General features: G+C 38.7%; 1 protein-coding gene and 1 long non-coding RNA gene across 2 annotated transcripts in view; both read left to right on the forward strand.

Annotated features, from left to right (window-relative positions):
- The first annotated feature begins 3,563 nt into the window (after positions 1 to 3,563).
- On the forward strand, positions 3,564 to 10,885 carry LOC138404349 (uncharacterized). The gene is made up of 2 exons (XR_011238336.1): positions 3,564 to 4,415; positions 10,643 to 10,885. It is a non-coding gene; the product is annotated as an uncharacterized lncRNA (long non-coding RNA).
- Positions 10,886 to 11,889: 1,004 nt separating this feature from the next.
- Nadk2 (NAD kinase 2, mitochondrial) overlaps positions 11,890 to 25,376 on the forward strand; it is a 30,454-nt gene continuing 16,967 nt past the window's right edge. Inside the window, exons 1-3 of the mRNA XM_034982741.2 lie at positions 11,890 to 12,209; positions 24,449 to 24,575; positions 25,022 to 25,186. Coding sequence (XP_034838632.1) covers positions 12,161 to 12,209; positions 24,449 to 24,575; positions 25,022 to 25,186 — 341 coding nt within the window. The 5' untranslated portion in view covers positions 11,890 to 12,160. The remainder of the gene's footprint in view (positions 12,210 to 24,448; positions 24,576 to 25,021; positions 25,187 to 25,376) is intronic.

Raw genomic sequence — 25,376 nt, forward strand, 5'->3', positions numbered from 1 at the left:
AAAGTCAAAGTGCACTCTATAGATCTCAGCTAAAACTATGGCTAAAACTCTTCTCACTCTGAAAGTAGACCCGTGCTCTGTAGTGAGCCGACGAAGGGTTGATCATGATAATGATGATAATGAAATGTATAGCGCATAATTGAGTAGGCTCCTGCGGCAGTGGAGCGGGAAAGAAAAAAAATATTTAAACTAATGCTCGGGCCACATTGACGTTACAATGCCCCACAACCGTATCCGTATTTTCACGGACTGGAATCGGATGAGTGCGTAACCGCTCTAACGCCAAACGACAATGTGAATGCTGTTGTCAAATTATCGCGTTAGATCGTGGCTATACCTACGGTCAACGGCCATTAACGCGTTTATCAACGGCATTACCCGTTAATGTAGCCGGAGCATGATAAATGAAATGAACAATGATACCATGCTTAAAAACATTCGCTTTAATATAAAGTGTTCATATTATAAGAAAAATGGCGAACGGAAACATGTTTATTGGTATAGTTCTTGCATTTCACGAAGGCCACTGACTCATGCTTGTGTTTAACTCGTATCGGTATACGTAAGGTACACTAAATGTGTGCGTTTGCGAGCGCTTGCTCGCGACTGATTGGTCCGATATGCACGCACTCTTACGCAATGACCATGTAAACGACGTTACCACAAGTAAAGTTCACTCGCCTTCGTGAATTGCAAGAACTGTAATTAGGGTTGACGGTCATAGGATTTTTTGTATAATAAAACATTTATTACGAATTTTAATTGGGTGTTAAAATTTAGTTAATATTGTTTTATAAGAGTTTCTGCTTTATATTATAAAGTGACTCTTTATTTTTTTTCATTGCAAATATCAGGGCCTGGGCTTACAAGGCCCCCGAACGAAAGGGGCCTTAATTTTACTAGTAAAGTGTTTTGTTCCTATTCATACCTAGTACCTACTACTTCGGATTGTTAAATAAATTATAATCAAACTTAATTAAATAGGAAACGTAATTTTATGCATGATTACATAAATATCGCCTCCATAGGAATTTAGGATACTATATCTTGTGGATGTAATCCCCAAATTAATGACGTACTAAAGCTTAAAAATGATATTTTTAAATCTTAGTTTGTTACTTGCTTACCCCTAAAAACTTATCTGGCGGGTAACCTCAAATCCTATTTGGGAAATAAAGAATTCCCACAGAATTAAAAAAACCTAAATATACGCGGAAGAAGCTGCGAGATAAAGCCAGTACTATTTAGAAAATCACATCATTAATTAGTCGTCACTTCCTAATGAGTACTAATTGTTTGTGAGGACCTTAAGGTTTCTTAACTTAAGGCCCTTTACAATGGAAAATAATGTGAAACTCCAACCATATCATTATTAAAGGCACCTATAACTTGGGGGCCTTTTAAGCCTAGGTCGGATATTTCTATAAGACCTTGTCTAGAAGGAGCGAATTCGCCGCGAAACGTTTCGCGAGATACTAGGCGCCATTACATCGCGCCCACAAGCATCGCGCGAATTCAAAATACGCGCGTAAATCGCGTGCACTACGCCAGACTCGACTCGCGCGCTTAACACTAGGGACGCCTTGTTGCGCCCAGTTAACGCGCAAACTCCAGAGCGAATGCACGTATCCAGGAAAATGGAGCGCCAAAATTTCGCCCAAATGCTCGCGCGTAGGTACGCTCTTTCTGGGCAAAACGGTCGCGCGTGATACGCACGAGAGAATCGCGGCGAATACGCTCCTTCTGGACAAGCTCTAATGGCGTATTTGTACAATGGAACTGGATTATTGAAACAAATGTCTAACCCAATTTTGATACTCGTATTAATAATGGTTGTTTTTGGGAAGGAGGAGGTTTGTTTAAGGTTTTGATGGAACTAGCTTAACATACCTAATTTGTTTAATCGTGCACTGACTATTTATGCATAATTTAACTAGAATTAACAAAAAAATGCAGAAACTTGCACCATCATTCGCTCTTTATAAGAACTTAATATAATATTTTATAAGGATTTTAAGCATACTTTGTCAATTTCAACAAATTTTATTCTGGCATTATTTAGTTTCTTAAGATTGCTCCGAAACGGGCGGTGCATCTTCGCTGCATTTTTTTTATTAATTCAATAATATAATAATATAGCCTATAAACTAATTTATTCAAGTTATTATAAGTTGTTTCGAATCTTCCCTAGGTCTAGTTTAGATTTAAAGAAAATTATTTTACTTACAATGTTTCACGGCCGGCGACTTAATTTAATTTTTTTTATTTATTTACAATCACACTAAAAAGACGCTTGAGGGCTTTCCGATTTTTGATATTGTGCAAACGCGTCATCCAAGTTGGCTTTTACAACCAACCTGAAATCGATACTATGCGCTTGTTTCGCTCGCCACACTGTACCTCAAAAAATGAAACAATGAAGTCGATTACTGCCCAGTTATAACTTTCTTGGTGCGATTTTATATTTAGTAACTTTATTAAGTAATATCTGTCCCGGCTGTACTCACGTGTTTAGTCGACGTTAGCCCGACTAGTTTTGAACTCATCCGTTTTCAAGGGAGTCAGTTCGCGCACGCGCCGCCGTTGTGACTGCGGGCCGCGCGTGCCGCTGCCCGTAGAACCCGTTTGTGAAGAAATCACTCACGGTAGTTTAAACTAAAACTTTATTAAGGTCCCGATTTTCGATATCTGGAAAATATATTTTGAATATATAACTGTCAAATTATTTATTTTTCTGAAAAATCGGCTACAAATCATTTGACAATCGCAGAAAAGGATTTTGTTTTCTATAATAACCTAAACAAACTCATGGTTTGGTCACTTTTGGTATTAAAAACAAAAAGTGAATAAAAACAAGTAACAAAATTGCTCAAAAATGTCCTCAAGCGTTACCCTGAACATTGCACATTAAAAAAATAACTTAGCAACATTTTATAATTTAATATTTACTCATTATGGAGTTTCTGCAATATTGATACAAAACAGCTATATTATATGAATTTCGTTTCTCTTTAGTCATTAAAAATGTCATTAACAACATTTTTAACCGACTTCAAAAAAAGGAGGAGGTTCTCAATTCGTCGGAATTTTTTTTTTTTTTTTTTTTTTTTTTTGTCTTTTGTTATCATCCTTTTTATAGTTTTTTTATCTAACAAAATATTATATTACATTATTTGCTAGATTAAAAAAGTGTTATTACATTTCAATGTAACAAATTCTTGGTATTTTTTGAACACCAATTTTTTTGCAAAATCACCATTTATGATATACTCAAAAAAAAAAACCTCTAGTCAATTTCTTTAATGTACACATAATAATCGTGCAAAAAATATAATTAGGGACAATCCGCAATTTTTAGTAAAATATTTTAATCTAGTGATTTTTTATACCCAATAGATATTGGGGCCGATTCTCTTATACACAATCTCTAAACTAAACTAAATTAGCAGGTCTAAATGTAGTGCTATCCTTTTCCGCAAGCAACATTATGAAAGGAATAGCAATAGATTTAGACGTGCCATTTTAGTTTAGTTTAGAGATTGTGTTCAACGGAATCAGCCACATTGTCCCTTTAACTTTTCCTTCTACATTCCTTTTACTCGTATTCAATTACAAAATGAATTGTTTACAGCAAAAATTCCAAATTAGTGCAACGATCATGTACCTAGTTAAGAATTTTTCATAAATGAAATGACATTTATATTCCCAAATAATATTATTTTCATTATTTTCGTCTTGACATTAATTGTATTTCATGACAAAACTGCACATTCTTAGAAATTGGGACTTAAGGCCCCAAAAAAGGCTAGACAAGAATATTTGGCGGCCTTTTTGCGCCTATATGTTCTAAAATTCTGCATAAGTAATATATAACCGTAGTACATTTCGTTACTTTCAAGTATGTACTTCCATTTGTCGTAAAATATAACGGGCAGAAATTAATTTGAATCGCATTTTATCAAAGTTTAATTAAAGCCCAAACGGGGATTTTGGGATTTACTCGAGCGCGTCAGATTAAGGTAAGGTAAGTTAATTAGATGCAGAAAAGTGTACATTTCAATAATTTGACAATTTGAGCGTGATATGAGGAAATGGGAGAGTTACAAAGTTTTAAATATCGGCTCTGACTTTGGTTGCGTCCAAATCGTCAGTCTATTGAATAGGAGCTACATGAGGGCTCACTTAACATCCCTTCTCAATATCTGACGCGCTCAATAAATATACATTCGCGCTTGGCTGCAATTAGACCTGGTGGCAAGTGGACCTGGAGCATCTAATCTTCACAATCCAATAGGTCCCTACGAAGCTCGAGTAAATCCCTATTTAGCCTCTTGGGCTCCCCTACTATACATATAAGAAAAGTCCTAATTGTAGCCTGATGAGTATTCCGAAATGGCTTAGAATTTTATAGCTAGGTTGTGGGTTACCTGAGCTTCAGGCGGTCGCTGGTGAGTGGGATCTGCTCCTTGCTGATGATGACCTTTGGGATGACCTTCCGATACACTTAGCTGCACTGATTTTAATTAAGGGGTTTCGATAGCAAGATTGTTTAGCGATAATATGTACACGTCATAGGTTAATTTTGCACTTTTTATAGGTACCTATTTTGCTTGACGGTTTGTTCAGATCACTTATTTTAGCGGATTAATTAGCGTTTATTTATTAGTTGCGGTTTTCACTTGATTTCGCGAGTTTACACACTTTTTGGAGCGGAGCGGGTGTTTTTAATTGCGTGGCACATTCGTTGTGCAAAACAGGAGCGGTTTTCAGCGTGCGTAAGCGCCAGAATGCGGAATCGGACTGAAGGGGAATTTGAAAGGAAATGTCATTGCGTACATGTTTATGTGTGAGTTTGAATGTGCGTATGTGTGTATATAATAGATTATTTGCAAATATAATAAATGGCGTAAACAACTCCCCCGGCCTAGAGGCAAGCCTCTAAACAGAACGAAAAGCGTGATAAAATTAAAGCGTTAAAAAAACAAAATTAAAAAATTAAAATTAATTAATAGAGTTAGTAGAATTAATAGCAGCCTATTGAGAAGGTAGAGGGCATATCCGTACTACTGGTCTGATGTAGTTTCCGGAACGCGTTCTAACTTTGACTGCTCGAATTACACTGTCTTTCCCTGGATAGAGTTCTTCTATAACTCCTAAAGGCCAGCAAAGGGGATGAACGTTAGAATCTTTGATAACAACAACAGCTCCAAGACCTACAGGATTGGAGGGAGTATTCCATTTCTGTCTGTGTTGTAGAGAAGTTAAATATTCTTGGCTCCAACGTTTCCAGAAAGAACAAGTGATTTTAGTTAGTAATTGATAGCGCGATAAGCGGCTGTCGGGAATATCTGATAAATCCTCGACAGGTAAATACTTTGCGGGAGTGAGATTGAGAAAATGGTTAGGCGTTAGCGCGGAAAGATCTGACGGATCAGAACTTAGAGTACATAATGGTCTACTATTTAATAAGTTTTCAATTTGAACTAGAACTGTATTCAATTCTTCATAAGTAAGGATTTGTGTCCCTATAACTTTATACAAATGAGTTTTCACACAGCGAACGTTAATTTCGCTGAGGCCATTGAAATGAGGGCCATAAGGTGGACTATGCTTAAACTGAATACGATGTTCTGCGAGACGATTCTCTATGAAATTTTTATGAGCATTGGACTGTATGAGAGTGTAAATTTCATTTAATTTGCGTTTAGAGAATCTTAATATGTAAACCATGGTGCGCAGTAATTTAGACCAGCTAGAAGAGCGTTCGGCTAAATTTTCAATTGGATGTTGAGCGTTAGAAACAGAGGTTTCAACTGCTAAAACAGTAGTTTTTGATTCTTCAAGATCTTCATTGTGAGCGTTTACTTGAAAAGGCGTAACGGGCCATTTTGATATAGGATGCGCCGTCTATTGAGGAGAGTTAAACCAGAGTTTGCGTTCTAATAATTCTTTAGGCGTGATTGGACGAGATATTATGTCAGCGGGATTTTCGCACCCGTTGACGTGAAACCAATGTTCAGAAGGTAATTTTGAATTTATTTCTGTAATTCTATTAGCGACGAATGTGTGGAATTTATATGCGGGAGAATGAATCCATGTAAGAGTTACTGTTGAGTCCGAAAAAGCGTAAATATTATTTATTATGCAGCGTTTACTAAGAGTTTCGCGTACCAAATTGATTAAATTTGCTAATAGAAGAGATGCGCAAAGCTCGAGGCGAGCGAGTGATGTCTTCTTAAGCGGTGCGACACTAGATTTTGAAGCGAGTAAATGAACAGTTCCAGGCGAATGTTCATCTGGGCTCACACGTATGTATACGGTGGCTCCATAGCATTTTTCACTAGCGTCAGAAAAACCTATAAGCGTTACATGGGATTCAGAGTTCATACCAACATGGCGAGGAATTTTAATTTTTTCTAAATGCGGTAGTTCTTTACAGAATTGTTCAAATCGTTGAGCGATCGAGCTGGGTACTGGTGTATCCCAGGCGAGATTTAATTTCCGACATTCTTGGACGAGAAGTTTCATAAAAGCGGTAACTGGACCTATTAGACCAACAGGATCGTATAGGCGAGCGGTAATGGAAAGAATTAAGCGTTTTGTATAATCGCGAGGACTCTCATTTGCGTTGATTTTAAAAGTGAAAGTATCGAGTTTAGGATGCCACTGCATACCTACTATTTTCGTAACATCTTGAGCATCTGAATCAAAATTAATTGCTTGCGGATTTTTATGAGAGCTAGGAATTTCACTGAGAAGTTTGGTGTCATTGGAGATCCATTTAGTTAAATTGAAACCACCTGCGTTGAACATATTAACCATTTCATGATAGGTTTCTTTGGCTTTCTCAAAACCATCGATTGAGTTTATGTAATCGTCCATATACATGTGATTAGTGGCTTCATTAGCTGCTAGCGGGTACCTGTCAATGCTATCTTCAGCTAGCTGACGCACTACTCTCATGGCGAGATAGGGTGAGCTAGATACTCCAAATGAGACGACAGTGAAATTATAAGTGTCAATAGATTGATCAGTGTCAAATCTAAAAAGAATCCTTTGAAAAGAGTGCTGCTCGGGCGTTAAATTCAATTGGAAATAATGTTTTTCAATATCTGCGGTTAGTGCAATTGAGAATAATCGTAGATTTATTAAGAGTTCAAATATATTATTCTGTAAGTTAGGACCTACATATAATAAATCATTAAGCGATTTTCCGGATGTAGTCCGACTGGAAGCGTTAAGAACAATGCGAGTCTTAGAAGTCTGCTTATCAGGGCGATAAACAGCTCTGTGCGGAATATAATAACAATTTATATCGCGTGAAGGATTATCTACTTTAGTGAGATAACCTTTGTCAATGTATGACTGAATAGTTGCGTTATAATCTTTTCGAAGAGCGGGATTAGCGTTTAATTTCTTCTCTAATTGAAGAAGGCGGTGTTTGGCAATCGAGTACGAGTCGCCGAGTTTAGCGGGGTCATCTTTAAAGGGTAAATGAACAGTATATCGACCTGTTTCATCGCGTGAGTAAGTATCTTTAAAGATGCGTTCACATGCCTCATCGTCTGGGCTTATGTGAATTTTATTAGGTACGTTTTCTAATGACCAAAAGCGTTCAGTAATTTCTTCGAGTGAAGGTGCGTCTACATTACATAAAAATGTTTTATCAGCGTTAGAGTGGTGAGTTGAGTGGCGAGGTTCACAATCCGCTTTCCCCATGAGAATGTAACCTAGCGTGCTTTGAATTGCAACAACAGAAGAATTAGGTGAGACTACTTTGTCACATCCAATTAAAAATGGAAACAATTCGTTGCCTATCAGGCAATCGATTGGTCCAGGAGTGTGATAACTATCGTCAGCCATTGGTAATGAGTGCAAAAATTTCAACTGGGAGACATCGATGTGAGCGTTAGGTAAGTGGTCGGTAATTGTGTCTATTACCCTAGCGCTAATAGTATAAAAACAGCGTGGATCAAAGCGAGAATAAATTTTAAAAGTTACAAATCCCAGTGATGTACTTTCTGTTTGACCAATGCCTTTTACAACTGACGGAGCGAATTTAATTTTTAAATTTAAACGTTGGCAACATTCTTTCGATATGAAATTAGTCATTGAACCTGTATCTAAAAATAAGCGGATAGGGTATTGCGTATTGTTACTATATACATGCACTGTGGCGGTAGGTAAAAGTACGGTCGTATTTTTTAAATAATTGCCCGAAGACGTGGTCACCGACAGTGCTAATTCGGTAGGACTAGTTGTTTGAGTGTGAGACGCGGGGGGCGGTGCTGTAATTTTTGTTAAATCACTAGATCTCTCGTTCTGCGGTAGCGGCGGCATCGGAGCGCTGCTATTATTCGCACCATAGCGGTTCTGTGAGTAAGAGGGGGCTTGCGACTGTGAGGTCCCAGGTTCGTACCTAGATCTAGAAAAAGAGCTACATAAAAGGCTGTGATGTGAGCTAGATGCACAATTTCCACACCTTCCCTGGCTTTTACAGCGGAATTTTAAGTGAAAACCTAGGCAGAATTCACAAAATCTATTTTTCCTCACTATATCTAGTCTAGTTTTTGCGTCTTGGCTTTTAAAAACCTCACACTTATAGAGCGGATGAGCGTTTTGATTTTTGCATATAATGCAAGTGCGTTGAATATTTTGCGAATTTAAATTATAATTGTTGTTGCCGACTGTACTTGTATACGTTTGAGTTTGCAATTTAGGTTTGTAAGAAATAGGTTTTTTATTGGGAGTTTGATGAACTTGAGTGCTTCGCAAAGTTTGAATCTTTAGTTGTTCTTTTAAAAATGTATTTAAATCAGAAAAAGTAGGAATTTCAACGTGTTTATGCGTCTGTTCGAACAATGAAACAGTTTCCTTACTTAATTTCGAGAGTGCGATATGCGTTATCATAAAATCTGACAAATTCTTAATAGGTAAACGTGTCAAAGCTGCTTGCGCAGAGCAGAATTGATCAACAAAAGATTCGAGCGGTTGATTTTGTTTACAATTTAATATTGTATCAATATATTGAGCTGCCTGTACCCTCGTGTCTTGATACTTTTCTAATAATGCGTTCCATATAATAAGATAGTTTTCAGATGTAGGCGGGATTCCTGAACAGACTAAGAGCGCCTTATCAGTTAAACAACTAATCAAGTATTGAACCTTCTGTATGTCAGAGAGTCTGTTGTTATTATGAATAAGATTCACAAAATTTTCATAAAAAATAGTCCATTTTGAAGGGTTGCCATCAAAACTCTTCAAATCTATCGGAGGTAACTTTTTGTTTAACAAACTGTATTGATTATCACACTGAGACAAAGTGGTGGACTCGGTCTTAATCTCATTAAACGTATATTGTATTTGACAGTATAATGTATCAAACGCACCAAGAGCGGAGTAGTTTGGAACATACTTAGGGTCAGAGTTTAAATAGGCTGAAATTAATTCATCTAAATTCGTAGTAAAATCTAGACGTAATTTCTCCAAAGATTGAATGCGGGACATGAAAGTCGTTCTGTGTGCGTGGTCACTCACCTTAAGTGACAAATCATAAATTTGCTGAACTGATTGAAATAAAAATTCCCTTTTTGCTTCCAATTTAACGATTTCTAGATTAGTTGATTCCTTTGTCTTAGCCATTTTGACTTTTGATATACGATAGTAAGCGTTATTTCAAGCGAATAAGGTCGATTATAATTATGGATCAAAGAATAATTTATCGAACGGAATGCAGGTAGAATTAAAAAAACAACTTAAAACCTAAGATACTGAGAAATACATGTAAATAATTATATATAATGCGTTAATATAATATAATGCGATGATCTGAACACAAATATGCGTAAATATACAAAAAAATTGTATATTTTTTAATAAATTCGGTACTCGATGTATGAAGCGTGATTCGATTCTTACCTATGAAATAAGTATTGGAATATATAAATAGCGTATTCAGTGTTTTGTTGTAAGTGTTTTTTGAGGGAATATGGAAGGTTTAAAGGTCAAACGGGATAGTTAGGGAACAGATTGGATCCAGGACGATGGGAACAAAAGGATCGGATCCCGGTCGATGGAACAAAAGGATTAAATCCGGTCGATGGAACCACAAGGATTAAATCCGGTCGATGGAACCACAAGGATTGTGGGTTACCTGAGCTTCAGGCGGTCGCTGGTGAGTGGGATCTGCTCCTTGCTGATGATGACCTTTGGGATGACCTTCCGATACACTTAGCTGCACTGATTTTAATTAAGGGGTTTCGATAGCAAGATTGTTTAGCGATAATATGTACACGTCATAGGTTAATTTTGCACTTTTTATAGGTACCTATTTTGCTTGACGGTTTGTTCAGATCACTTATTTTAGCGGATTAATTAGCGTTTATTTATTAGTTGCGGTTTTCACTTGATTTCGCGAGTTTACACACTTTTTGGAGCGGAGCGGGTGTTTTTAATTGCGTGGCACATTCGTTGTGCAAAACAGGAGCGGTTTTCAGCGTGCGTAAGCGCCAGAATGCGGAATCGGACTGAAGGGGAATTTGAAAGGAAATGTCATTGCGTACATGTTTATGTGTGAGTTTGAATGTGCGTATGTGTGTATATAATAGATTATTTGCAAATATAATAAATGGCGTAAACATAGGTATACCTATACTTGCAATATACAATGAGTGATGTGATGATTTTGTAATGTATTCTTGAAAGCGGTGAAGCTTAATTTGGACGAAATATTGTCACAGAGTAAAAAAAAACTTTTTTTTCAAGAATTCTCTCAGCTATAAGTAACGACTAATGAGTCAAGTGGAAAGTGTTGTTAAAGTTATTTATTGCTTGTATCGTTGATTAGCTGTTTTATAATGGAACTATAATATATAAGAACCTAGTTGATGTGTGTTTTATTTACAGTTTTCCCAATCTCAAAACAGTTAAAGTAGATTCATAGTTCATTCATCTTGGTACCAACAATACTTATCAATAGTACCTACCTACATTTAAAAATGATAGTTACTTATGTCAAAAAACCTTCATCTAAGATTTCTCATAGATATCCTCGAGCCAGGCCCCCAATCTAAAGGGGCCCAGTGAAACTTTAAACTCTATCGTGATGCTTCTTTGAAGTTTACAAGTTCCTAGTAATATTGAAATTTTCAAATAATATGAGCAGAGATGAGAGAGAGTTAAAAAGGGACGGGAGTACGGAAGGGAGTTTTCCCAATTTTTCATTGAGTTAAAATTAGATAAAACTTACTCGATATTCTACACCGTCAATATATTCCGTAAAATTGAGGAGATTTTATTCGCTGGCAGCCTTTGTTCTGCAACTACGCCCGACCTGTCAATGTCAAGTGCCAAAAGAGCTTCAAAAAGGGTTTCGTACCTCAAAAGGAAAAACGGAACCCTTATAGGATCACTTTGTTGTCTGTCTGTCCAGAAACCTACAGGGTACTTCCCGTTGACCTAGAATCATGAAATTTGGCAGGAAGGTGGGGTCTTATAGCTATTAGCATTATGGGAAAAATCTGAAAACCGTGAATTTGTGGTTACATCACACAAAAAAAAATATGTGGTCATAAACTAATAATTAGTACTTATTTTCAATTTTCGAAGTAAGATAACTATATCAAGTGGGGTATCATTATGAAAGTTCTTCACCTGTGCATTCTAAAACTGATTTTTATTTATTTTTATGCATCATAGTTTTTGAGTTATCATGCAAAATGTCGAAAAAATGACTGAATTACGGAACCCTCGTTGCGCGAGCCTAACTCGCACTTGGCCGGTTTTTCTGAGTTCAAAAGAGTTTCACACAAAGAGTATTAGTATATGTATAGTGATCTGTGGATGCGACAAATCGAATGTCACATGTCCTACCACAATTGGCACAATTGCTTGAATTTCGACAATCGATATCTTAAAAACGCGAGGTTATATCTAAAAGATTTAAGCGAATTTAATCATTTCTATTAAAAATAAGAAATTATCAGTAGATTATTGATAAATAAACATTCGAAACGAACTTATCTTCACTGCCACGCCTCTGTAATTTCAGTTCATTCATATACTTTGAACTGAATGCACGTTCGATACCTACTTTGTTAACAGTGATAACTGATAAGGAATTTATATTTATTTACGATTTCTATAAGGATAAGTGTTTAAAATGTCAGTGCTAAACAACTTCACAGTGTCAATAGCCAAGGGAATAAGACGTAAGTATATTTTTTTATCATTTTATCACTAGAAACTTATCAAGTAGTTTGGCGTCACAGAACAGTTTTTCAGCACGAAATAACTGTTTATTGCCGTTAGATAAACTTTTGCAATTAAATTTTAGCACACTCAGTTGACGTGATATGGTCTGATTGTAAATTTTTATCGTTATAATTATTTTGTAACATTAACCCTAACCACCTTAGGTAGGATACTTATTATCTTCAAAATGTACGAATATGAAGCAGGCAATTTAGTAATATGTGCAACATATTACATAGGTGCAAAACAGGTTTTCGAGAATATCTAGACAGGTTTTTGAGTAAGTACATAAGTCTGATAAAGTTGAGTTTTGTATCAAGTGAATGTTAGATTTATAGGTACCTAGGTAGTTAAGTGACTTCTTACAATGTACCTATGCATTGCATTTACCTAGGTACTTTTGCATTTACTTAAACATGAAATAAAATGGAAGGAAATCTTTTAAGTATTTGTTTCAATATGTAATGTAATTGCAAAGGACAAGTGTTATATGAGATTAGATTTCATAAATTGTGAATTAGGCACTAGGCTAATCTACTTAATAACATATGATAGGACTGTCATCTAAATATATAAAAGGGAAAGGTGACTGACTGACTGATATCAACACACAGCTCAAATTACTGGACAGATCATGCTGAAATTTGGCATGTAGAATGTAGATAGCTATTATGAAAACATCTGCTATGATTTTTTTTTGAAAATTTGATCCCTAAAGGGGTAAAACAAGGGCTTGAAATTAGTGTAGTCTATGTGGACGAAGTTGCGGGCATAAGCTAGTGTCAGCATAAATAAGTACTTTCATGTAAGTACTTAAGAGTTATTTCTTCCTGTTTATGATTGAATCTATGTTATCATATTGCAAATAGACAACTCCTGAATGGCAATAATAATTAACAATAACAATATTATGATACTGACTAATACTGATTAGATCTGCATTTGTAGATGGAAGGTTTATAAAATCCTTCATAGCTGCTATTCACATAGTGAATGCTAAACTAGTACAGTATGCCGCAGAAAATAATGTACCTACATCAATCTTTAGAAGGAGATTTTTCATCACCTAAAAAGTTGAAACTTAGTTAAGAATTAGGTATATGCACGGAACAGAAAAATGGATAAAGAATTTAAATAACAAAAATATCTCTGTTAGATTAAAGATGTTTTTACGAATGTTCATATCTCAGTAGAGATTAGAGCAATCTTTAAGCTATCTAATCATAATCACATGACTGTAGGTCCTTTTTTTTGTTTTATTATAAAATAGCTAATGCCTACGACTTCGTCCGCGTGGACTATACAGATTTTGAACTCCTCATTTACTCCCTTAGGGGGTGTAATTTTCAAAAATCCCTTCTTAGCGGATATCTACGTCATAATAGCTATCTGCATCACAAATTTCAGTCCGATCCATGCAGTAGTTTGAGCTGTGCCTTGATAGATCAGTCAGTCAGTCAGTCACCTTTTCCTTTTATAAATTTGTACAAGTAGGTACGTAGTTTATTTATTTAAAGTAAAAACAAATAAGAGAAGATAAAGGATAGGTAGGTAATTACTTTGTTATGATCTAGATAAACATTACAGTTTTGTTCAATAACATATTGTTATAAATAGAAATTGTGGATGTATTCTATTAACATCAATTGAAGTTCAACAAACAAAAACACTCTATTATTCTCACAGATCACTATGTACTTGACTTGTTCTGTTTATTTTTCATACCTATGCCCTATTGCCAGGGGTGTTACGGATATTCGCATCCGCATCAATTAATGCGGAGCTATTACGGATGCGGATTCATATTTGCAACAAGAAACAAAACCTGTAAAGAAAGTAGGCGGGGCCAGAGTGGCGCGTGCCTCGCTCGTTTTTGTTAGTTGATATCTTCGTTCGCTAACTGACCAATCAGTGTACAATGGTACCCAACTGGGTTACGGATACTCGCATCCGTATACGTAAATGCGGAACATTCGCATCAATTCAGACATCCGCATCCGCGGATGTGAACTTCTAATAATTCGCATCCGATGTCAAAATATTGGCATCTGCAACAACCCTGATAGGTGCCTAATTGTAGTCATCATCATGATCAACCCATCGCCGGTTCACTACAGAGCACGGGTCTCCTCTCAGAGTGAGAAGGGTTTTGGCCATAGTCTACCACACTGGCCATGTGTGGATTCGTAGACTTCACACCACCATTATGGAAAAATCTCAGCATGCAGGTTTCCTCACGATGTTTTCCTTCACCGCTAAGTAAGTGATATTTAATTACTTAAAACGCACATAACTCCGAAAAGTGCGTGTCCGAGATCGAACCCCCGACCTCCGATTAGAAGGCGGACGTCCTAACCATTAGGCTATCACAACTTGGTCTATAATATTAAAAAAAAAACGTTACAGATAGCGCTATAGTAGCGCTATATTACCTGCTTTCCGCAGATAGAATATATAGGTAATTTTCCCACGCACTTTGTCAAAGCGAGTACGCATTACATCGATCATCGAAAACACCAGGGGACATTGGTATCTAATCTAATCATTAGTTATTGATTATCCCCTAATAGCTGTGACGTTCTACATTTGGATAAACTGATAATTCAAGGACAAACTAGGTTTTCGACCAACGATGTTTTCCTTCGCCGTCAAAGCAAGTGATATTTTAATTACTTAAAAACGCACATAACTCCGAAAAGTTAGAGGTGCGTACTCGGGATCGAAATCCTGACCTCCGATTAGGAGGCGGACGTCCTAACCACTAGGCTATCACAGCTTATACTATAATTTTAGATGCTTATACCTAACTAGCTGATGCCCGCGACTTCGCCCGCGTTGATTTAGGTTTTTGAAATCCCGTGGGAACTCTGACTTTCTGGGATAGTCCTATGTCCCTAGGCCTATGTCACTCTCCAGATCTTAAACTATACCCATGCAAAAAATCACGTCTATCCGTTGCTCTGTTGCGACGTGAAACCAACAAACCAATAAACCATTAAATAAGCACACTTTCACATTTATACAAAATAGTAATTGAGTAAGTAGGTAAGTACATTGCAGTAAATAATTTTGCAGTTACGTTAAGAAAAACTGGTCAAGTGTGTCACACGCATAAAGGAGGGTTCCGTAACCCGTCTAGTTGCTTAAAATATTGACGGTCATTATTTCGTAGACGAAAGCTTTTCCCAAAAACTGTCTAAAAAACTCACCATCAGCATGATCAACCCATTGCCAGCCCACTACTCAGGATGGCTCTCCTTTCAGAATGAGACTGGTTTAGGCCAGTTTAGGCCATATTATAACCACATTTTTAGGGTTCCGTACCTCAAAAGGAAAAAAGAAACCCTTATAGGATCACTTCGTTGTCTGTCTGTCCGTCTGTCCATGGTGTCTGTCAAGAAAACCTACAGGGTACTTCCCGTTGAGTTAGAATCATTAAATTAGGTAGGTAGGTAGGTCTTATAGCACAAATAAAGGAATACATATGAAAACCGTTCTAAGCGGATGTCTACGTCATCATAGCTATCAGCATGCCCAGCCCGATCCGTTCAGTAGTTTGAGCTGTGCGTTGATAGATCAGTCAGTCAGTCAGCCAGTCACCTTTTCCTTTTATATATTCAGAGTTTTAAACTGGCTGTGACATACAGGCAGACGGACAGACGGATTGGACGAAATTACAAGGGTTCCTTCTTATTACTATAGAACCCTAAAAAGCTCATGCGTAAGTAACTTCGTAAAAATAAGATCAAGGCCGAGCGGTTGATTGGATAAATTGAAACTTGTTCTGGATTCAGTTGAAAGCGTATGTATAATATGAAAGATGCTTTTCAATCATAATTTAAACTAGATATCAGATAATATACAGGCGCTTCTTCTGCTCGAGTCCTTTTGACTTTATTGCTCAAGTATAAGAGGCGCCGCCGGGAGAACCTAACCCTAGGTATAACTGATAATGTGTGGCACAGCACACACAGGGTGAGGGTTGGGTTAGGTTGAGCCTCAATAGCTCAACCGGTAAAGGAGTGGACTGAAAACCAAAAGGTGGACGGTTCAAACCCCGCCCGTTGCACTATTGTCGTACCTACTCCTAGCACAAGCCTGACGCTTAGTTGGAGAGGTAAGGGGAATATTAGTCATTTAACTAGGCTAATCTCTATATATAAAAAAAATTAATCGTTGAATGTGTTGCTGTCACTGAAAAACTGAATTTAAAAGATAGATATAGCAATGACACATAATTGATAAAATAAACTAAATAAAAGGAAAAGGTGACTGACTGACTGACTGATCTATCAACGCACAGCTCAAACTACTGAACAGATCGGGCTGAAATGTGGCATGCATGATGCAGATAACTGTTATGACGTAGCAATCCGCTAAGAAAGGATTTTTTAGAATTCAACCTCTAAGGAGGTGAAATAGGTTTGAAATTTGTATAGTCCACGCGGACGAAGTCGCGAGCATAAGCTAGTTACTAATATGCGCAAAAAAATTACGATAGCAAAATTATTGTTTTCGACGCATTTCACGACAATAAGATTACAAACGACCTAATAACTCGTCAGTTATCGCCCAGCTGTAATTTTCCATTGGGGGTCTATATCGACGGTCGCAAAGATAAAACGGCTATCTACAGAAACAAGATTTTACAGGGGAGCTTTTTTCAACTCTAACTGCGATATTCTTTAGGTTTAGTAGGTAGGTCTTATAGCAGAAATTTGGGGAAAAATCTGAAAACCGTGAATTTGTGGTTACATCACACAAAATTAAATTAAAGGTCATGAACTAATAATTAGTATTTTCAATTTTAAAGTAAGATAACTATATCAAGTGGGGCTATGAAAGGTCTTCACTTGTATATTCTAAAACAGATTTTTATTTATTTTAATGCATCATAGTTTTTGACTTATCGTGCAAAATACCGACAAAATATGACTGTAATACGGAACCCACGTTGCGCGAGCCTGACTCGCACTTGGCCGGTTTTTTTTTTTGGGATGGGTTCTCGGATTTTTCCTCTTATATAGCACAATAATTCAAAAACTATGATGCATAAAAAAAAATCTGTTTTAGAATGCACGAGTGAAGCCCTTTCATATGATACCCCACTTGATACAGTTATCTTACTTAAAATTGAAAATACTAATTATTAGTTCATGACCACAATTTAATTTTTTTTGTGTGATCTAACCCTAAATTCACGGTTTTCAGATTTTTCCCCAAATGTCAGCTGTAAGACCTACCTACCTGCCATATTTCATGATTCTAGGTCAACGGGAAGTACTCTGTGCAAGGTAGTTTTAAAAAGTTTAGAATAAATGTCAGTTAGCTTCCGACGCTTGTTTCATTACTTAGCACTGGCGACGAGAAATTTAAATTTTATTGATTAAAATTAGATAACGTGTGTGTAAGGCTACTTTAGTGTTTTAAAAGTAATTTAAACTTAGTGTTTTGCATATAAAAGTATAATCCGCGCGTGAGTGAATATGCCTATCGGAAAAATCGAACCGTTCGATTTAACCTCAAAGCAATGGCCGGCATACGTACGCCGTGTTAAACAGTTTATATTACTAAACGAAATTAAAGTGGAACTACAGGTGCCTACGTTAATTACTGTGGTCGGCGAAGCGACATACTCATTAATGTGTGACCTTTGTGCTCCCGACCACCCAGAGAATAAGACTTTTGATAGTCTCACCGAGCTGGTCACCAACCATCTTGAACCACAACGCTCCGAGATAGCTGAAAGGCACGTTTTTCGACAAAGACGACAGCAACCGGGCGAGACATTAACGGATTATTTGCAGCACCTGAAACACATGGCGGTTACGTGTAATTTCGGCACGAGATTAGAAGAGAATCTCCGGGACCAATTCGTCTCGGGCCTATCGAGTGACGTCATGAGATCTCGAATTTTCGCCGAAAAAAGTTTAGACTACAAAAAGGCAGTCGAGCTAGCTCTCGCTTTAGAAGCGGCAGAGAGACACGCGGTGGTGAGCGGAGGCGGCACCGCACCGCCGGCGGGCGGCGGGGACGCGAGCGAAGGCTTGCATGCGGCGCGCAGCCAGCGCGCGCGCGGTTCGCGGCTGGGCAGGAGCGGTGCGGTCGGCGCGAGTGGTGTGAGCGGGCCGGGCGGCGCGGCGAGTGGCAGTGGCGCATCGGGTGCGCCGTGCTGGCGGTGCGGCCGGCAACACCGAGGGCGTTGTAGATACGCCAATTTTACCTGTGATGAGTGCTCTCAGCGCGGACACCTAAAGGTTATGTGCAAGAAAGTGCGGCAAAGTGAGGTGAAGTGTCAAAATTTGGTCAGTGAGAGTTCGGATGAGGATTTCTTCAACATAGACATCGTTTCTCAAGGTAACAAACCGTACTATATTAAAGTTAAGGTGGACAATAATTTACTGGAACTAGAAATCGACACCGGCAGTCGGATATCGGCTATTAACGAAAAGTGTTATGAGAAATTATTTAAACATAAAGAAATTGTGAAAGATAATTTAATTTTGCGTAGTTATTCGGGGTCACGAATTGATTCTCTCGGATATATATTAGTTCGGGTGCAACTGAGGTCTATGGTTGCCAAGGATTTGAAATTATATATTATAAAAGGGGGTAACAGGCCGTTACTCGGGCGTGATTGGCTCCGCGCATTAGAAATAACACAAATAAATATTAATGAATTAATTGAAGAAGATCAATTTGTGACCCGTCTATGTAAGGAGTTTCCCGAAGTATTCAGTGAGAAGTTGGGAACTTGTAATAGAAAGCTACAATTACAGCTCACCGATTCCGCCGCGGTGTATGTCCGAGCGCGGCCCGTGCCGCTCGCGTTACGCGAACGCGTCGAGAGGGAACTCGAGCGGCTTGAACGGGACGGTACGATTTATCGCGTGGACCATTCCGATTTCGGTACGCCGATAGTCCCCGTGATCAAGACTAACGGGGACATCCGAATTTGTGGTGATTATAAAATTACTATAAATCCTAAATTGAAAAGAGATTATTACCCTTTACCACGCATCGACGAGTTGTTTGCCAATTTAAGTAATGGTGACGAATACAGTAAAATTGATCTCCGCCACGCCTATGAGCAGGTCTTACTCGAGGAGAGCTCTCAAAAGTATACCGCGATCACCACGCATATCGGGACATTCGTGTATCGCCGTACACCCTACGGATTATCTTGCGTACCCGAAAAATTTCAAAAATTGATGGAAGAGACATTGCGTGGAATACCTGGCACGGTAGTTTTTCTCGATGATATCTGTGTGACCGGGGAAAATAGACAGGCACATTTAAGAAATCTGCGAGCTGTATTGGAGCGTTTACGACAGGCAGGTCTCACGGTTAAACTAAATAAATGTAAATTCCTACAGAAGAACGTAAATTATTTAGGGTTCATAATTGACAAGGAGGGCCTACATCCCGACCCGGAAAAGTTGGAGGCGATTAACGCAATCCCAATACCTAAAGATGTAACTCAAATTAAAAGTTTTTTGGGACTAATCAATTATTATGGCAAGTTTATTCCAAATCTAAACTAGCGGCACGCTATGATGGCCGGTTTGACGTTTGTCCGCTCATGAAGTTCCGTATTAATTGATAACGACTTTGAAGGAAATAATTGTATTACTTTATTGACGATAGTGATGTGCAGAGATTCATAAATTTTATCGAATGTAGTTTTAGGTTTAGGACTCAAAATTTATTTATTAAATTGATTTCTTAAATGTATACAAGTGTAGAAAAATCAGTTTGCACCATTTAAGGGGTGAATGTACTTGTGAATATGAACAATTTTCACTATGTGGACAAACCTCTGAAATCGCAAAAAAATATCAATAAATTTTTAAAAATGGAATCTAATACGATCGTCACATAGGATCGCTGGCTAGCACAACTACTACCTCCGGCAAACTCGCGTCAATGCTCAATGCAAAACAAAGCAGTTTCGAATTGACGTTGCTTCGAAAAGTATAAACTGTCAGTGCAATGCGATTGTGATATAGTTTTGACCTGGCTTTGGATTTCAAATATTGATACTGCATTACTGTTGACCCTTGCTCGTTAATTTGGACTCTGTTCAAGCCCTTTGTTGTGGATTTCGTCGATATGACCGAACGTACGCAGAGAACTGTTCTAAATAGTCAGACACGTGAGTTCCTAATACGCCTTCGTAACTATTTCGATCGTGAAGCTCAAAATGGAGGGCCAATTTTACCTATAACGTCAGTGGTTGAACGCGTAGCTGATGCGCTTAATATTGGACAACGAACTGTTAGACGGATAACTAAAAAAAAATATGGCGAGACTGGCACAGAAGAAAATAAACTTCACACACCAAAAAAGAGGAAAACGAGCAAAACCAGTCGTAGGCATCGATAGCTTTGATGCCGATGCTATCCGAAGACATGTTTACGGCTACTATTTACAGAAGGAGTATCCAACAAGAAAAAAGTTGGTGCATTCACTGAAGGAAGCTGGATTATTCTTCGGTGGGGAAAGTTCTTTAACGAAGATTTTGAAGACCATTGGATTTCGATACAAAAAATGTAACAAACGCAAAATATTGATGGAAAGATTTGATATAGCGATGGCAAGGTATACTTTTTTACGGCAAGTGAAAGAAATCAAAAATTGGCAAAATGTTGTGTTCTTGGATGAAACATGGCTTAATGCTAACCATACTGTAGGCCGTTCTTGGAACGATGACACAGCAGCATCTACTTCCAAAGTTCCTGTAGGAAAAGGATCGCGACTTATAATTTGTCACGCCGGAACCATCAACGGGTTTGTCGAAGGTTCTCTCATGGCTTTTGCGTCAAAAACCACTGGAGACTATCATGAAGACATGAATGGAGAAAAGTTTACTGAATGGTTTACCTCAATGTTGTGTAGCCTCCCTGAACCATCTATTATAATTATGGACAACGCCCCATACCACTCGATGCAAATTGACAAGCCACCTGCCCAATCCCAAAAGAAAGCTGATATCGTCGCATGGCTTCGTAAAAATGGCGTAGATGCAAACATGAATATGTTAAAAGCGGAATTAGTACGTCTTTTAAAAGAAAACAAACCAACCAAGATCCGATACGTCATTGACGAAATAGCATTAGAACATGGGCACAGAGTTATACGGTTACCGCCTTACCATTGTGAGTATAATGCGATTGAGTTGGTGTGGGCTCAAATTAAGGGATATGCTGCAAGACACAATACAGAACCCCCATTTACCACAAAAAAAATGCTAAAATTATTAGAAGAAGCTTGTGAACATGTGACTAAGGAGACTGGGAAAAGGTTGTGAATAGAACTGTTAAATTAATAAGGGAAGATTATGAAAGAGATGTGAAAATAGATAATATTATAGAAAACGAACATATAATTATTAATGTATGTGATGATAGCAGTGACGACAGTGAAAATAGTAGTATGGACGAATCTGATTAATTATGGCCTTTTGTGGCACCTTTTTCGGTATCTTTTGTATTCATATGTTTCTTGTGTGCATATAAAGTATGTATATTCATTTTCGTTCAAATATTCAGTTCGTTCAAATAAATTAAATAAACATATACATTTTTGTTTTATTAAACCTATTTAATCAGGTACAAAAACAAAACTTAATTGTTTTTTGTTCGAGAATAAATTGACATTCCACATCACTATTGTAATGTGTCAAACCGGCCATCATAGCGTGCCGCTAGTGTAAGTACTATGTTGTACCCATTGCATGCACTACTAAAAAAAAATTGCCGTTGGAATTGGGATTCAAGTTGTGCCTCGGCTTTTAATGCGGCTAAAAATGCTTTACTGGGTAAGCGGGTGTTGGCGCACTATGAGGAAGGGCGACCGCTCGTGCTTTCGGTAGACAGCAGTGCCTATGGTATCGGGGCCGTGTTGGCTCACCGTTACTCGGACGGGCAGGAGCGGCCGGTCAGCTGTGTTTCTCGCACTTTGAACGAAGCTGAGAGAAAGTACAGTCAGTTGGATAAAGAGGCCCTTGCTATATATTTTGGTATAATCAAACACCATCAGTTTTTATTAGGTAGGCATTTTACATTGAAAACCGACCATAAACCGTTAACCTTTATTTTTGGTAACAAGAATGGTATTCCTCAAACGGCGGCGAGTAGGTTACAGCGGTGGGCCGTTCGACTGGCGGGTTACGATTTTTCGATCGAGTTTGTACGCTCGGAACACAACGGGCCAGCCGACGCGTTATCGCGTCTACCGATATCGTACGAGCGACCTTCCGCACGCCTCGACCAACATATAAGTTATATGAATTTATTAGAGGAAACCCTGCCTGTCAATTATAAACAGATCTCTAAAGAAATCCAGAAGGATACCGTGCTATGTAAAATATCGAAATATGTTATGTTTGGTTGGCCGTCGGCTGCCAGTTCTGAGGTAGAAAAACCATATTTCGCTCGTAAGAATGATATATGTATGGATTTAGGATGTCTTATGTATAAATATAGGGTGATTATCCCGTCGGGGTTAAGGAAAGCGGTGCTGAGTGAACTTCATGAGGGACACTTGGGTATGAACAAAATGAAAAATATTTCGCGAAATTATGTTTATTGGCCAAACATAGATAACGATATCGAAGAGCTTTGCCGCTCATGTCCAGCTTGCAGGCATGTGCGCGACGCGCCCGCGTGTGCACCTCTTCACCCATGGGAGTTCCCTCAGCATCCGTGGCAGCGTTTACACGCGGATTTTGCCGAATGTTTTGGTAAGCGTTATTTGGTTGTAGTAGATGCACACTCAAAGTGGATTGAAGTGATGGAGATGGCAAGTACGACAGCCAGCGCAACCGTGAAATCTTTGCGATCAATATTTGCCCGATTTGGGCTATGTGCCCAATTGGTTACAGACAACGGCCCGCCATTTTTATCGGACGAGTTCCGGACGTATTGTTTCAAGAACTGTATTAAGCACACGACATCGGCACCTTATAGACCTCAAGGGAACGGAGAAGCGGAAAACGCGGTAAAAACTGTAAAAAAGGTTATTAAGCGTGCTAAATTTGAGAACGAGGATGTGTCCGTTGCTTTACACAGATTTCTTTTTCAATACCGAAATTGTGATCACGCGACAACTGGAATTTCGCCAGCAGTCGCATTACTAGGGCATAGACTCCGGAGTAGACTTGATGCATTGCGCCCAGACATCGCTTCCACTGTCCGCGAGGCACAGGACAAGCAAAAGCAGGGAGGCAAAGGCCTAATCCGAGAGTTTAGGGTCGGTGAAGCTGTGCTAGCGCGCGATTATACCCAGAAGGGGAGGAAATGGTCGGAAGGCGTAATATCGGAGAAAACAGGCCCGGTGTCTTATAAGGTAAATATAAGTAATGGTAATGAATGGCGTAGACACCAGGACCAGTTGGCCCCGATAAAAAAAAAATAGATATACCTTGTCGCGCGCAAGCACAAGCCAGCCAGACGAAGTTGCTACTGCGAACGGTGCCGGTGTCGAAAGCGACACGGATACACCCGGCGATGCAGATGGTCAGTCAGTCACGAATCACGACAATAAAGAACTTTCGGGGCACGAAGACTCGCTGGAAATGCCAAATTCGGAGCAACCGGCCCCTCCATCGCCCGGTGTGTCGGCGCGCGCTTTGAGAGCGTACAAACGCTCCACTAAACAAAAGTTGTAATGTAGTAGGTTTGTAAAGTATTGGTAAGAGGTAATCAAATTAATTTGTATTTTTGGTAATTATTGCTGTACTTAAAAAGGGAGGTATGCAAGGTAGTTTTAAAAAGTTTAGAATAAATGTCAGTTAGCTTCCGACGCTTGTTTCATTACTTAGCACTCTGTAGCTGTCTTGATAGACAGACAACAAAGTGATCCTATAAGGGTTCCGTTTTTCCTTTTGATGTACGGAACCCTAAAAATAAAAAAATGCCAAAATTACAGTTGCCCGTTTGTTGTTTGCGACCGTCGGATATTTGCACCAACCACCAGATATAATCGGTTATGTGGCTCCAATACAAAACAAGTCAAGAGGTTCTGTAGATAAACACTGGAAATGTTTGGAATACATCGCTAAAGATAGCTTTGTGAAGCGGTTATTGTAACAGCGTTATCGTACTGCGTCTGATAATGGGGTCTTTATTAATAGAAGGAAATAATTTTATTAGTTATGTTCTCCTGACCGAATTTCAACCGTTTATTGTTGCAGGACTCCGTCAAAGCTCCGATTTGTGCGACCGCCTGTCAGGTCGGCGGCAACACGTCTCCAACGAGCCACGACTGAAGCTAGACAAGTGCCTCATCGTCTCCAAAGTCACCAGATACGAATATGAGAAGTAAGTACGAAGCCTTGTAGAAACCCTTTCTAAGTTAGCCCGCTTTAATCTTAGATTGCATCGTCATTTACCACCAGATGAGATCGCAATCAAGGGCTAACTTGTAACAGAATAAAAAATGCGCTGAATTGAGAACCTTCTCCTTTTTTAGAAGTAAATAGTAAGGCCGGGCGGAAATAAAGCAGTTTACGGCCAAGTAGCATTCTGGAAGAACGAGGCGAAGCCGAGTGCCTATAGTACGTGAAAAGTCGAGATGGCAATCGGGGTATGCACGCACGCCACCCGCGCTATCCCGCACTGCGTCAGCGCGGGGGCTGTGCGGGTGTGCGGGGCGTCCCCAGCCCCAAGTGATTTTAAACTAAACAAGGCCTGCGAGCGAATTTTTTGCAAGTCAAGTCTAAAGTTAGATAAAGAAGTAAGCTCTAAAAATGTTTTGTCCCTTTCAGACACAGCCACGACAATATCGCAGACGCAGAGCTGGAGAAGATATTAAGAAAGAGAGGGTCCGATTATGATTCAATGATCTCCAACCACAGGGAGCAGAAGTCCTTCGAAGAGGGAGTCGCGAAGAGTCTGAAAGAGATGGGTCTTCAAGTTGAAATGGCTACCAGGTACATATTTTTTCTTTCATTACAAGTCAGCCTTTGACTGCAATCTCACCTGGTGGGAAGTGACAATGCAGTCTCAGATGGACGCGGGCTTACTTGGAAAGGGGTTCACTAATGATTAACAAAAAACGTATAACAAAGGATCATTTCACCAAAAACGTTTAAAAAAATAATCAAATCACAAACAGCGACT

The sequence above is a fragment of the Maniola hyperantus genome, chromosome 27 (assembly GCF_902806685.2).
Source record: "Maniola hyperantus chromosome 27, iAphHyp1.2, whole genome shotgun sequence".
Classification (NCBI taxonomy): domain Eukaryota; kingdom Metazoa; phylum Arthropoda; class Insecta; order Lepidoptera; family Nymphalidae; genus Maniola; species Maniola hyperantus.